The sequence below is a fragment of the Setaria viridis genome, chromosome 8, assembly GCF_005286985.2.
Source record: "Setaria viridis chromosome 8, Setaria_viridis_v4.0, whole genome shotgun sequence".
Classification (NCBI taxonomy): Eukaryota; Viridiplantae; Streptophyta; class Magnoliopsida; order Poales; family Poaceae; genus Setaria; species Setaria viridis.
Genome location: NC_048270.2, coordinates 22,813,063 through 22,828,331, shown reverse-complemented (window position 1 = coordinate 22,828,331; position 15,269 = coordinate 22,813,063). Strand labels below are relative to the sequence as shown.

Below are 15,269 nucleotides of genomic sequence, written 5' to 3'. Positions count from 1 at the left end.
CCCATCTCTTTTCTTTTTTGAACCAGCAGTTAAACATAAGACTAACTGGCTTTGGCTATGCATATATGTACAACTTCCACTAGATACTCCTTATTATCGTGGTTGATCGAAGCGCGGTCTATATCATGAACTCTTTGAGGAAATTAGAGATCAATACAAAAACCTCATAGACATTCTTAACAAAGCATGAGCTCACTTCTGTCGACATCATGCAGGTGAATTCAAGGAGGAACTTTATTTCAAGCCTGAATTCCTAGTATGTGTTTAATTTCCACATCTCGTGATACTTACTTGAACACAACAAATATTTCATAACTTCTTTTATAATATATATTGTGTTTGGGACAGAATCCGGGGAATAATTTATGCGGATACTACGTATGTGAGTTCATCCATGGCTTTGTAGGTCCCAAGCGTATAACCGACCAGGAATTTAGTGTACGTATATAAATTTCTTAACAATAAATTAATTCTAGTTGTGCAGACCCATTGATCTACTATATAATAACTTTTGTGAATGATACAGATTAGAGACATGAAGGAAGCACTCCTCAAGATAGAAAAAATCAGGGCAATTCAAGAACAACTCAGTGGATTTCTTTTGGACGAGGTAGTAAATCCAGCGGGGGAGTTCCATAATGATGGATCAAATCTGTCTCACCGTCAAGACTCTAGTTCAGAATAGTTGATCCAAATATTGAACTTCAAGTGTTGATGCAATGTAATATTATTAATAAATGTGTATGCAGAAGATGTCTATATATATAAAATATTATCTCAAATATAATATTATAGATCAAATACAACTTTATATATATTAGCATATTAGAACTAGTATACATAAAGGAAACAAATACAAAATAGTAATATAGAATAAAGAAATAGAAAAAAGAAAATGAGAAAAGAAACAGAAACGAAAAAAGACCTTTAGTACCAGTTGTTGGTTGGTATAAACAACCGGTACTAAAGGGGGGCCTTTAGTAGTGGTTATTTGACCCGGTACTAAAAGCCCCCCTTCAGTACCGAAGTAGCAATACCGATTGCACAACAAGTACTAAAGAGGGGTTAGGACCTAGTACTGAAGGCGCTTTCCCAGCAATGCTAGGCAGCACCAGCATCTCCAGTTGGGATCCGGCGTGGCAGACCGAAGGAGGAGCAAGAGAGAGCCCTTCTACACGCTGGGCTGGGTCACCGGCACTGGCGGCAGCATCACCATCAAGATCAACAACCCTGAAGTGCTGCTTGCTGATAGGCTAGGATTCGAAATGCGAAAAATTTCGATCCTGACTGAGATGGGTGAATTTCGGAAATTTCAGATTGGGATTCGGTTGTTTGACCGGTCAACGAATTCATTTTCATATGAAATTTGGCTACAATTAGATGGAGATTTAGGAACTGAGTACTCCTAAAAAAGATAATGGGAGAGAACTAGGGAGATATTGTGAGGAGCTTAGGAGGAAGATGGCGAAAACATGATGTTTCTGCATTCAGTAGCTGTTACAAAGTGGAAAAGGCTAAGAGAGTTATATAACTAAAGTTTATTCATATCTTTATAGCTGTAAGGGTATATAGGGTGATATAGATCTTAATGATGGTAGAAAAATTCTACTTTGGTCAAGTTTTTTTATCGTTTCGGTCCTAACCGAAATGGGTGAATTTTAGTGAAATTCGGTCATTTCGGACCGAATCCCAGAACCATGTCGTCATGTCGCCCTCCGGTAACCAGTGATCCCCTCCCGACCACCCTTCAGTATTGTGTGCTTAGTTGCTGTTCCATTACAGGGCCTTATAAGCCTTACATGCTACCACTGGCCTCGAGCCCACACGACAGTCTAAGCAAACTGCATTACAACTTGATAACATCGAACACGTATTTCTGGAGTGTGTCTCCGCTTCATGCAAGACGTCTTCAGGTCGCTGCAGCCATGACATACTCTTTACAAAGAATATCTCAGGATTGTCCAGTTTCGGACGTCCTTGCACTTCATACTTTGAGGGACCTAAAATTACAAGAAGAATGCCAAGTGGCATGCCGCGGTAGTGTTGTTATATCATACTTTTAACGAACCAGAGGATTCACAAGCAGTGTTGAGTCTGAAAGAAAATGCAATCATATACCATGTTTTCTGCCAGCATTGCGCTGAATGTTGTTTACTTTTTTCCAGGCGTACAGAAGGAGAGGATTGTGGCAGAGGACATGTATGTTTTTTCTGCAGATGGGAAGGTGCTCTCTGCCCCAGCAGCAAAATCATGGCCAAACAAGCCGCCAAAGTGTACAGACTGTGCTCCCCTGTTCATGAAGGTTTGTGGATGCTCCTTTCTTTTTACGGTTTTGCTGTTGCTTCTATACTTGTTTCATCTGAAAACTCTGGCTTTTCCTTTTGTGTTTTGAAGGCGTATCAGATGAGAGGAGCTGGGGCCGTCATTCACAGCCATGGAATAGAGACCTGCATCGCATCAATGCTTGAACCTGGTGCAAAGGAGTTCAGAGTAATTGCCCTTGTCCAAGCCTCCTTTTTTCTGTCTGGCCTAACATGTGAAACTAATATTAATCTAAATTTCATTTCTAAGACAAGGGCTCAAAGGCCATGAATATTTATCTTCTGATATTCTAGATTATGTCACATGATCCAATAATTGAGTTCATATTCACATCACCCTTCTTTCCTGGTCCATGAAACACTTGAAAACATGAAAGATTTTTGTACAGATATGGTTCATGAACTAGTTGGTCCTTATTATTTAACAAACATAACTCATTGAAGGCAAATATAAAAGTAAGATTTACGTTATGAACTTCAAAATTTCAGCTCCGATATATGTTCCTTGAAAATGAATGTTAAATAATAATGACATGCTGAGTTGGTAACAATTACGTCAGACTTCTTTTAAAAAAATATTTGTGAATGTCAACAAATGTTGATGGATGTTAAAAAAAGATTATAATGTATGTATGGTCATTGTACTGGTCTTCATGTTTCAGTTTGACTATCATAAATCATGGTCATTAAGCTCGCCTGACCGTGTCTATACGGCCATAGGTTCCTTAATTCTACATATTTGTATTTGTTTGATGTTATGTATGCATGATTGATGGTGGTCAAGTCACAATTAACATATTTTCCTTCACTTTCTCTTTTGTATTTAAGTCACTGCTCTTTCACCTATAACAATCATTGATAGCTCGTTCTATATTCCGAAGAGATAGCAATCTCTCTTCTATGTGTACAATAAGGAGACACAAGTCAGTTTCACACGATGGTTGAATCACCTAGACCTCGTCCTCGCATGATAGTTCGAGTTTCTATTAATATAGTAGAAAAATACAAGACTACGACCTTGATCATATGCATGAAAAAGAAAAGAAAAGAAAAAACAAAACTAGATCTGGGATGCTCCTTACCACTCTTCACTTGGTAAAGCTTCGGCAACGCCAAGGGTCTCTCCTCCCTCTCACAATCACCGGCGGCCACTCCACAAACGCGATTGGAGGGTCTCACAAGATTTACAAGCTCCGGATTTACAACTCTTAGTGCGCACAAGCACCGATACAAAGAAGCTCTGCAAACCTCGCCTAACTCTAGGATAAACCCTAAAGCAATATGCTAATAGGCCTAAACTAACACTAATCATAAGCCTTATGCTAACTGCCTTAATCTTCTCTTAGCCTTTTTGTGGACAGAGCACTTGTGTGTATGTGAGAACCAAGCCCTCCAAGCTCTAACACACCTCAGATGGCCGGGCAATGGGGTATATATAGCCCCAACTCCAAGAACTAGCCGTTAGATAGCCATTGTAAATTTCTGCATATCACCAACTCATTCTTTGCCATGGTTATTATAGCCACCGTATGAATCGGTGAGGCCCAAATTATACTCCAAACCTTCCAGAGTTGATTTTGAGCCGATGCTGAGCCGAGCCGACGATCACCGACTGATTCGGTGATGGTTATTGTTACCATAGTATGAATCGATGGTAATAGTGCACGCGCCTACCTTGGCTCTACCTGTGGTCACCGGCTGAATTGGTGATGGTTACTGTTACCATACTATGAATCGGTGGTAACAATGCACATGCCTACCTTAACCCTGCATGTGGTGACCGACTGAATCGGTAATGGTTACTATTACCAGAGTATGAATCAGTGGTAACAGTGCACGCGCCTACCTTGGCTCTTCCTGTGGACCGACTGAATTGGCAGAGTATGAGTCGGTGGAATGTGTCGGTGCATACTTTCAGCAGGATTCGCTTCAAATCTTCGCGTATCTTTGTCCCGACTTCATTACCATCATTTGTAGACCTTAGAATAAGACTATCCCTCGATTTTTTACTATCATTTGGATGTCATTCTATGTCTTTCTTTTTCTTCTCATTTGGATAGTTTTGCAATTCATCCTTACGACCTATAAAACACCTACAAAGATACATCTTGCAAACACATGAGTCCCAATGACTATATTATCATTAATCACCAAAATCATTATGCTCTAAGATCATTTTTCTTACAGCCGGTTAATTCGGGAAGCGTTTGTAAACATTTAGGATTAGTTTGCTTCTACAAACCGATTGGATTAAAAGTTTTTTTTTCTGGATCGTTGTGTCTATGTGTCTCCAGTCCTTCAAATTAACAATTAACTAAAAACACTGCTGTGAAGACGCACCAGAGGCCGAGCCATAGCAACAATACATCACTACCACCGAGGCATAACCAGCTACTCACAATTCACAAAGCATAGGCAGCAATGCTGCACCCACGGTCTAGTAATGAGTTGGTGAAAAATCTGATCCGCGCATACATAACACATGCTTACCGCATGCTCTACTCATGCAGACACTGCTTTTTCCAACCTTTTTTTTCAATTTTTGAATCTCCTTCCGATCTGAAAAGGATACTACGTGTGTAAATGAAAAGGAGCAACGCACATGTCGCAACAAAAAGGACTTGGTCGCGAACTCGCACCTGGCAAAAATGATGCAACCAACGCAGTCCGATAGCTCAAAGTCGCGCAAATTACGCAATGCCAATGCCCACGGCACCGCTCGCCGTAAGCCGCCGCCGCCCGAACCTCTCCCTCCTCGCCGACCGCTGCGCCACCACGCGCGCGCTGGCCCGCGTCCACGCGGCCATGCTCGTCTCCGGCCGCCTCGCCGAGGACACCTTCGCCGCGTCCCGCCTCCTGGCCGCCTACGCCGCGCTCTCCCCGGACCCCGCCGCCGCCGCGCTCGCGCTCCTCTCCTCCCTCCCCATCGCGCCCAACTCGTTCATGCTCAACACCACCCTCCGCGCGCTCGCCTCCTCCCCGGACCCCGCCGCCGCCTTCCCGTTCTTCTCCCGCCTCCGCGCCACCGGCGCACTCGCCGCGCCCGGCCGGCACACGTTCCCCTTCCTCCTCAAGGCCGCCGCGCACCTCCCGCTCCCGCTCCCCGTCGCCGCGCAACTCCACGCGCTCGCCGTCCGGCACGGCGTCCACCTCGACACCTACGTCGCCAACGGCCTCGTCCGGGCCTACTCCGTGGCCGGCCGCCTCCGAGCCGCGCGCAGGGTGTTCGACGAGGTGCCCGAGCGGAACGCGAACCTGTACACCACGCTCGTCTCCGCGTGCGCGCAGAACGGGCGGCACGAGGACGCCATGGCGGGGTTCGACGAGATGGTCCGCGAGGGGTTCGAGCCCGGCGGCGCCGCGCTGTCGTCCGTGCTGTCCGCGTGCGCGCGGTCCGCGTCGGGCGGGCTCGAGATGGGCCGCCGTGTGCACGACCTCATCGCGGCGCGGCGCGGCGGCGCAGAAGGGGCCATCCTCGGCACGGCGCTCGTCGACATGTACGCCAAGAACGGCGCGATCCGGGAGGCGGTAGAGGTGTTCGACGGGATGCCGGAGCGCGTGCCGGCGACGTGGAACGCCCTGATCTCGGGGCTGGCGCACCACGGCCATGGCGAGCGCGCGCTGGGCGTATTCCGGCGGATGCGGCGGGAGGGCGTGCTGCCGAACGCGACCACGCTCGTCGGGGCCCTCTCCGCGTGCTGCCACGCCGGGCTGCTGGATGAGGCCCGCCGGCTGTTCAGGTCCATGGAGGAGGAGTTCGGGATCGCTCCAGGCATCCAGCACTGCGGGTGCATGGTCGACCTGCTCGGCCGGGCGGGGCTCCTGTCGGAAGCCGAGGAGATGATACGGAGAATGAAATGCAAGGCGGACACCGTGATCTGGGGGGCACTTCTGACGGCCTGCAAGAACCATGGTGACATCGAGATCGCTGAACGGGCGGTGATGGAGATGCTGAAACTCGATCCTAGCAACCATGGTGTTTATGTTGTGCTGTCAAACTTGTATGCGGAAGCTGGGAGGTGGCAGGACGTGGACAAGCTGAGGAAGGTGATGAAGGGGGCACGGCTGTCAAAGATCCCTGGGGCTAGCACAGTTGGTGGCTCGCCGGAGCAACCAGAGCCATCACCACCACTAGAGAAGGTGCTGGTCTAGTTGCACTGGCTGGTGGCTTTGTGTCCATGAAGTGAACTACAGATCTGCTGCAAGTTTGTGACGCTCCTCAGCTACGAGAGTGGAATAGATGGACCAAATGCACCTTAGAGATTAAGTTTGAGAACTGACAAGTGACAAGTGCCAAACTCAGAGCAGTGCAAGAACAAATTCTGCACTTCTAACAATATGGATATTACCAACATTGGCACCGGATGATGGCAATACTAATTCATCTGCATGGTAATACACTAATGACTTATCTACAGAGGTCCAATTCAGCATGACACCAGTGCACCATCAATCTACTTAGTTGCTAAAAAATTCTTCCCAGAAATCAAGAGGAAGGAGGTGCTATACAGTTGAACCACAAACTCAGTTATCTTCTCCTGCGCATTTGGTATTTTGGTCACTAGCAAAGCAGGCTGTATGATGGCATATCTTCAATCCGCATCACATCGTCCAGCATGAGCTCCCTCTCCAGCTGGGTTCGCGTTGACTTCAGTACCTCCTGCGAGTGGCATCACAAACATGAGACCAATGATGACAAGCAGATTTGGTTTTTAACGGAGGATGAGATGTTTATAGGCAGGAATTTACATTGAAGTCCATGTAAGAGGCATTCTTATCAAGCCACTGCTTGTCCATCACAACAAATGCGACGCAGTAGAGCAGATCGAATGCCCACTCATCCTCTAGGACAAGGAAGTCGAGAGCAATTTGTTGGATACTGAAGGTAATTTCAAATTTCAGAGCAGAAACACACAAAAAAAGTTATTGAAACAGTCCTACCTGAAAGCATTTGAATAAAAATGGCTCGGACAAATGTTCTTGGCTTTGCTGCAGTCAATATTATCATTTTGTTAGGAAGATTACATTTTTGTAGTCATAACAGTATGGCATTGGGGAGTCTGGGTCAGTGCTTACTTGACTGGAGATCAAGCATCTGCATGATCATGAATGTAATATTTACGCCAGCAACTGCAAATGGGTACTCCCATGTGGCTCTGTTACCACACTGTTTCTTTAGCAGCCTCTGAAATGAGGCCTGCAGAAAAAAAAAATTAGATGGTTACTCACTAGCAAGAGCACTTTCAAATAAGGAAAAGCAACAGCTATATATTGCTTACAGAGAATGTCTTGGCAAAGAATAGAAGGTTCTCCAGAGATATGAATCCTGCGCCTCTGTAGCAATTGCAATGTCACATAATTTAGCACTTTGAAAGGTACTCTGAGAAATTTTAGTTTGGTTCAGTCATTGTGTACCTAAAGTCAGTTGATGGATCTCTTCCTTGCCAACCCATGTCCTTCCACTGTTCAGATATCAAACCTTGAAGTTCTTGATCAGGGTATGTCGCATGCCAAAGAGCTTTCAGGGCTTCCTGTAACAGTTAGTATTTCTACTTGTCAGGATTCAGTTGACTGCGAGAGTAGAATAAATAGAAACATAACTATACAGGTAAAGATGCCAAACTCAGTATCACAGAGGTAAACAGTTCTGCAAAAACAATGATACTTGCTAGTTACTATTTTGTATGCATGATTTAATACGACTTAATTAACTGCTAAATAATGAGTTCTTTGAAGTATGATCGAAATGTAAGAGTTAATTGCATTTTAACCTACTAATGATCTCAGTTATTAGAAGTAACTTTTCTCTTAAGTCTTCAATCTATGCATGAAAACCTCCAGTATCAAAGAGAGGAGTTGTCCAGAAATGCAAAACATATCTGCACTGAACTATTAATTATCAGAGTAAATGAGATAACTCATTGTGCCCTGTTCTGTTTGTATCCATCAGTCTCGTTATTTGATAACGTATGAATTCCCAATACTTGCAGCAGTTGTTTTCCACATTAGATTTGACAGACTTTGCAGAGCTAATCAGTTGTACGAATCATTTACCATACTTATGGCAAAAATTTCACCTGGTGATCTCGTCTAGATGGATCAAAGTAAACCTTCATGCGATGCTTTAATCTCTGAAGCCTTTCTTCCTGCAAATTAGCAGCAATTGAAATAGAATAACAAGTGGTTTTACCCTCATTTAGCAAACTGCTTATTAAACTTATCATCTCGATATGTTGCCCAGATATGCGATATGGATACAGAAACATGGCAGTATAGAATTTTTCCAAAAACACATGATGTATACAAAAAAAGATAAAAAAGAATCAGATAATGTTTTGAGCTGGACCACCTAGTTTGCTATGTCTGTCCTGCAGAGTTTAAATGGTACGTTGAAATTCACAGGACCACTCATTGCACATGAAGAGGGGATATTAATGACTCAAAGAAAAGCTCTTGGAAGTCCTTTTAAGTGGTCACTTCAGTTATTTGTGGTCTTCTTCTCCCAAAAAAGTAGGCCTAAGTACCAATTATGCAGTTATGCAAACTAACTGTCCTTCTCTGCTAATAGAATGGATGCTGGATATGCACGCTGACATGAGCCAACATCAGATCATTTGCATAATTCTGAGAACTCAGTAACTTTTACCTGTACTGGTGTGAGGTTCATGCATATTCTCTCATATGCCCCTTTTCGCTTGATGCACACACAAGATAAGCTTCTCCCTATCCATCTTGGTGATCCACATGACGCTTCATCTGCACAAGAACAAGGACATTCCTTGACATGATTAGTAAACACCAACTGAAATAAGCATACTCGCATATTTTTCATAATACCAAATACAAAACCAGCTTTGCACATGTCACAATCATAACATTATCAATATATACTGGACTAAAAGTAAAATAGAAAGGTTATGAGACAATAGGAGAGTATCTAAACTGGCAATTTTAGCCCACAGTGCTAGCTGCCCCAGCATCCCAGAGGCAAAAATCCTTCAGGGTCAGAGGTCTCAGGGCTATTGACACTACACTCACAGAATGTGGTTATAGGCCACCTTAATACTAGCTTATGAGGGTTATTATACTCAAATGGATCTATCATGATAGGATGAAGACAAAATAAGTATTTTTGTATCCTACCAAACTGACACCACCCTCACATGAGGTTACATGACAATGTTCTTGATCTGAGAAACACCCAAACGCCCCCGTAGAGTTTCTCACCAAACGCTCTTTTCATTGCCCAACAAATCTGTTAAGGGATCCATCAACGCCAAGATTTCCTACCAAATCGGCTGCCTCCAACCGATAAGAGACGTGTGAGCCCAACAAAGCCATGCCCGGAAGCTAAAGCAACTGTTCGCATGCCCTGCTGTTGAGATAATGACCCAGAATTTGTTCTCAAATATGCTATCAGATGTTGATGTGGCCTAATCTTATGAATGATGTGCCTAGTCTTATGTATAATGTGCCTTCGAAGCAGAAAGGTGCCATCATTAGTACCAAAATGAACAGGGAAAGGGAGAGGAGGGCAGCAAATGAATCTGACAACTCTAAACGCCCAGGAGCATGATTGTAAATGTTGATGGAATAGTGTTTTACCATTGCAATTGCCATAAACATTATATGAACTGGTAATCATTGGCAACTTTGAAAATTCGACATAAGAAATTAAAATGCAAACATAAATAAAAACGAAAAAAAAAACTTCTAGGATGGGCAGGCATGCCAAGCTGCCAACTATTAACGTAAAAATAACGGGTCAAAATAGAAGCAAGATTCAAGAGATGGCGATACTGAAGAACTTACACGATCAGCAGCTGTTTCCCAAACAAGGAGACATAAGCAACTGCCTAAGCTTCTATGTTTAATCTACAAATTCTTAAATCTCACAATAAGTTAAGAACTAGGCGCAGAGAATAAAACTTCCAACAAATAAAATTAGAGGCATTCGCCAAGAGCGGTGGCTACAAACATTTTGGCCGAATTGGGTGGTCGCTGAAAAAAAAGGAGAAAGGACAAGAACCATGATTAGTTCCTCTAGGTTTATCCTGCCGCTCCTACGCCGCTAAATGGTGCCGAAAGCGACACCAAGTACAGAGGATTGAGAGGCACATGCATTGCTGACTTTTCTCATGGAAAATCTGGGTGCTAACATCAATACGCCGCAAAATGACATTGGCCGAAAAACACATCGAATGCAGCAAAAGTCGTGAAAGGAAAAGGACTCCTGAAAAGAGTGCAAGAAAAGAAGTGAAGAACTCTGCAAGATCAGAGGAATATCACCGCGAAGTCATCAGCACAGCGAGGCCCACAGCAGAAGAGGGAATATTCGCTGCTTCAAGAACACACCAAGATAAGCAGTAGCAAAAAAAAAAAATACATAAATGCAGGGGAACTGCTAGATGAATTACTCAAACGGAAGAGCAGGAAGAAACGCAACTGCAGGCATCAGACATTGCAAAGTAAACAAGAAAATCAGAAGGAAGGGAAGGCAATCGATTAATCAGGAGACGTTACTCACCGGAATATCCAGCCAGCGAGGAGCCGCCGCCGGCGCCGAGGGCGCACCGCGGCAGCGACGTCCTGACGGCAAGGCAGCCGTGGTTGTGCTCCGGGTCCCTCTCCGCCGCTGGCGCGGGCGCGGGCGGCGCCGCCGCGGCCTCCATTCTCCACCTTCTCCCAACCAACAGCTTCCTGCCGCTGCACGCTGGCGTGCAACAACCGGGCGCCGGCCACCTCGCTCCGCGCGCTGGACGGCCGGGCGGGCCCTTCTCCTCCTCCTCGCGGTGCTGAGGTGAGATGTGGGAGCGCGTGAGAATAATGCGGAGGGAAAGGAGAGAGAGGGAGGGGGAGGTGGCGGACGGACGCGGAGTTGGGTCGGCGGCGGCGGCGGCGGCGGCGGCGGTCGTCGCGTGGTTTGGGTGGCGCTGTTCCGGGGAGGAGCACGTCGCGTTGCGGCTTGTCGCCACGCCCCGGTGGCACAAGGGCACCGATTTAAATACAAGAAATTAGTTTTGTAAAACTAATTATTTTATTATGTGTTGGGATCCCCTCTCTGTGTGTGTCTGACAGGTTCCCTTTCTCTCTCTAGCTTATCTCAGACAAGATTGGGATTACCTCTGTTTAAGGTCTGATGACAGTGGGGCCAGGGTCCATGTAGATCCCTGGTATGGATCCTAGAGTTTGAACTTTTGTATTGAAAATTTTCCCCCATTTTAAGTTTAGGCCATGTTTTGCAGTGTTACATATATGTGCAAGGGTCTAATCAAATGCTATTGGGATTACAGGATTAGCAGAGGGACTTCTTTTTTGTTTATGGACCAATCAAAAGGGAAAGATGGAACTGAATTCAATGGTGTATATATGCAATTTCGCCAAAAACTAGTGGTCAAGTGTTGGACTGGTAAAACTGTCATTATTAAAAAAATCATATCTTGGAGCATCTGGTTATTTTTACCCTTCTAGCAGGGCTCATGTTCTTTCTTGGGCGCGGAACTTACTTTCCTAATTGATAAGTACTAGTACTTAATCATAGGGTCATTATTCAACTAGACTTTTCCAATATGGCATATGTCTATTGCTTTCAAAATTGGGTGGGCAGTTATTGCAGCATGAGTATTAGGATGGAAAAAATTAAAAGAAAATAAAATAGTTCAAGTTTGACATTGCCCTCATAAGTAATTTTGTTGCAAATACCCACCCACCTACTTAATTTTGGTGCAAATACCCACCCATTATGCGCAAACTCAACCGAGATTGACCATGTTTTCAAAGATAGCGAGCTGACAATGTCATCTTTAGCAAAATTAGGTACTTTGCAGTATAATTTCAATATTTTTTGAGATTCCAAAAAAATAGCTAATTAGAGATTAAACTGTCATATCGAGTTTCACTATCTGTAAAAAAAATTACAGTGCAAAATTGTAAATGAACCTAATGCAAGCACTTGGGCAAGTTTGACTATGCTATCTGGGCTTGTAATGGTTTTATCTCTACGAAAACGGGTTGATTTGGCTAAATTTTTGCGCACTGGGTGGTTTTTGCAACAAAATTGAGTAAGCGGGTGGGTATTTGCAATAAAATGGTTTATGGAAGTTAATGTCAAACTTGAAGCGACTTATGTGTGGGTTTATACAATTTTACCAAAATAGAAACTTACATAAATAATAATCTTTGTAAATATAGACTTGTTATTCTCTTATCCCAAAAAGGCAATCTGGTAGTTACCCTTCCTCGCTGTTGGATCTTCATACAATTCGCTCCTCAATCTACGACATTGTCTTCTACTGCGCGAGGGCAGCCAGTGGTAGCATTAGTGGCCGATAGATCACCTTGAGTTTATGAAGCTCCCACGTAAGCAGAGACTAAATATGATACAAATATCAGTCCCAGGAGGCTGATAACATATTTATTCAACAGATGGTTCATAAACCGTACAACTCCCGAGGGAGTGGGCGCGAAAGCCATGCCGAAATGATAAGTAAATAACAACAGCAGCGAGCCAAGCTACTATCAAGAGATAGCATTCGGGACTACACGACAGCGGAAGCATGCTGCAAAGGCAACCACAGGCAGCGTTGGGTGCGGAAGCGACCTCCTACTCGAAATCCTCAGCGATGAAGTCCAGGTCTTCCTCTGAAGCAACAAAACAAGGGTGAGTACAAAAGTACTCAACAAGTCCAACCCCATCCACAGAGGGGGATACAAGCAAGAGTATGCACAGGATACAACAAGGATAAGGCTAAGGTTTATTTGCAATAATGCTAGATTTTAACACATGCAAGGTTTCATTTTCAAAAGGATTTCCGCAAAGCATTTGTTTTATTAACCGAATCAATAAGTGGGGTTGATCCTACACGAAGGATCAACGTTTTAATGCTACCGGACTCCTCATCTGCAGAAGCTCACGACACAACTGTTGGACACTTTCAAAATCCAACACACCATGAAAATCATCCATCTCCCAACACTAGTCATGTGTCCAAGCCGTAACTCATCCAATGCGGTGGACACGGCTACCCATATAGGTTTTAACTCTGCAAAGGTGTACACTTTACCCACAAGTAGGGTACCGTAGCACGATCATCTTAGTGTCAGTGCAGATCCTATCAAAGCCATTACCCACCTTAGCTAAGCCTGACTAGCCAACACGGAAGCAACCAAGGACCTACCAACGAGGTCTTAATCGGGATCTAAGTCACACAGTTCTTACTCCTTCTCCATGGTCTCTCGTTGCTCACCAGCTCTCCTGATGGCTAATAGACCAGCTAGTGGGATTTATGCTAAGCCGTTGTTGCATACAACTAGTGGGATTTATGCTAAGCCGTTGTTGCATACAACGGTCGAGTGGTTGCACGATAAATTGGTTTAGGCAATATGGCACATCAACTCGGTCCTTAACCGTGACAAGATGGATATCTCCCAACTTGCTCAATCACAAAGGTACGAGCCCAACTTGGCATTTCACACAAGAAACACCCATCCATCTCATATAAGCATTTTCTTTCCTTTATTTCCCGAAAATCCATTTTTCTCATTTAAAAAACTCACACATTTATTCTTTGATAAAACACATTGTAGTCATATTTAGGGTGTAATAAAACGAGTAACAAGGTCCTAAGCATTCAAGCAGTAACTATCATCCAAATAGAGCAAGTCATATTTATAGATAATTATAGGACGTTAAGGAATATTCATAACAATTAAGGAGTGGCTATCCAACCGTGTTTTAGCAGTAAAACAATATACAATTTTATAAAACAGGCCAATAGGTTGTGTTTGAAAAATTGGGATAAATATGCATCAAAGGATGAAATTGGACTTGCCGTCCTCAAAGTCGGCCGGGAGTTCTTGCTCGTGGTACTGATCTTCGGGCTCCGGCTTGTGGTACTGGGCTTCAAGCTCCTCTTTGAGCTCCTCCGCGGTCACTATGCGATCTATGGCATACGCAAGCGGGCACACAATAAATAAGAGGCAATAAAGTTTTACCTGTTGAGCTCGAAGAGAGGGAGTAAACTAAAAATAGAAAAAGGATGAGTATTTTTAGAGATTTTATAGTTGATGCGGCGGAAATATATTTGAGAATGACATGGTCAAATTTGGGGTTCATTGGAGGGGATTAGGCGCATAAAATGACGAGGTAAAGGTGGTTTTAGGGGCTAAACAGAGGATCATGGGCTTATTTGTAAGGATTCAGGGACCTCTTTGTAAATATTTTCAAAAGTGGAAGGGTATCTGTTCAAAAAGGGAAAGAGAGAGGTGGGAGGATCTTGATGAAAACGGAAAAAGCGGATGGATAAAAATACAAAAAGGCCTTTTCTTCTTCCTCGAGACAGAAACATCTCGCGCGGAACAGGAGGGGGACGGCCGGTTGGGGAGAGGCGGCACTGGGCACGGCGACAGTCGGGGAGAGGGGGAAAATGGAGAGGAGGCTGAGGAGGTTCGATTCCTTCCCTTACCTCGGGCTGAGGCGGGTCATGGAGGCGGCTCCGTGGCGGCGGGCGGGAGACGGCGGGAACGGCACTGGAAGCTCAGGAGCGAGGGGGAGTTGGCTGGGAAGCTCAGTGGTGGAGTGGAGAGTAGAGCGGAGGGCCTTTTATAGGCTAGAGGCGAGGGGGAGCGGCTGCCAATGGGCGGCACACAGGAACGGGCAGAGTTAATGGCGGCCGGGATGCTCGGGCACAGGAGGCGCAGAGGACGGTGGCGTGGCGAGGTGGAGCTCCACGTGCGCAGCGTGGTGGATCCGAGCTCGCACGGCGAGGTGAATAGGGACGCGGTGGCATGCTCAAGCGGCGGTGCACGTGGATGGCGTGGCCGGGCGCTGGGCGGCAAGGCGTCGACACGGCGCAGCGGCGTGCGCGCTGGGCGGCGGGCACAGCAAGCGGGTCAGGGGCGCATGGTGCTGGCGCAGTGCGCTAGGGAGGCGAGGGCGCGGTGGCGCTG

The 15,269-nt window shown here is 45.2% G+C and overlaps 2 protein-coding genes across 4 annotated transcripts; one reads left to right on the top strand and one right to left on the bottom strand.

Annotated features, from left to right (window-relative positions):
- Nucleotides 1-4,968: 4,968 nt before the first annotated feature.
- On the top strand, nt 4,969-7,483 carry LOC117833451 (pentatricopeptide repeat-containing protein At5g56310). Its single transcript, XM_034712943.2, has one exon. It carries the CDS (start codon nt 5,019-5,021, stop codon nt 6,471-6,473), a length of 1,455 nt encoding a protein of 484 aa, XP_034568834.1. The 5' UTR covers nt 4,969-5,018; the 3' UTR covers nt 6,474-7,483.
- LOC117833452 (uncharacterized) lies at nt 6,563-11,333 on the bottom strand. 3 transcript variants are annotated; one of them, XM_034712944.2, is made up of 10 exons: nt 11,194-11,333; nt 10,849-11,116; nt 8,968-9,077; nt 8,399-8,467; nt 7,737-7,852; nt 7,601-7,655; nt 7,398-7,518; nt 7,263-7,310; nt 7,071-7,165; nt 6,563-6,981 (listed from the first exon to the last, which is right to left on the bottom strand). In XM_034712944.2, the coding sequence occupies exons 2-10, from the start codon at nt 10,991-10,993 to the stop codon at nt 6,883-6,885; spliced, it is 858 nt and encodes a 285-aa protein (XP_034568835.1). In that variant the 5' UTR covers nt 10,994-11,116; nt 11,194-11,333; the 3' UTR covers nt 6,563-6,882. The 3 variants fall into 3 exon arrangements, with proteins under 3 accessions (XP_034568835.1, XP_072151671.1, XP_034568836.1); XM_072295570.1 differs by lacking the exon at nt 11,194-11,333 and having other exon boundaries at nt 10,849-11,189; XM_034712945.2 differs by lacking the exons at nt 10,849-11,116; nt 11,194-11,333 and adding an exon at nt 9,265-9,405.
- Between the last annotated feature and the right edge of the window lie 3,936 nt (nt 11,334-15,269).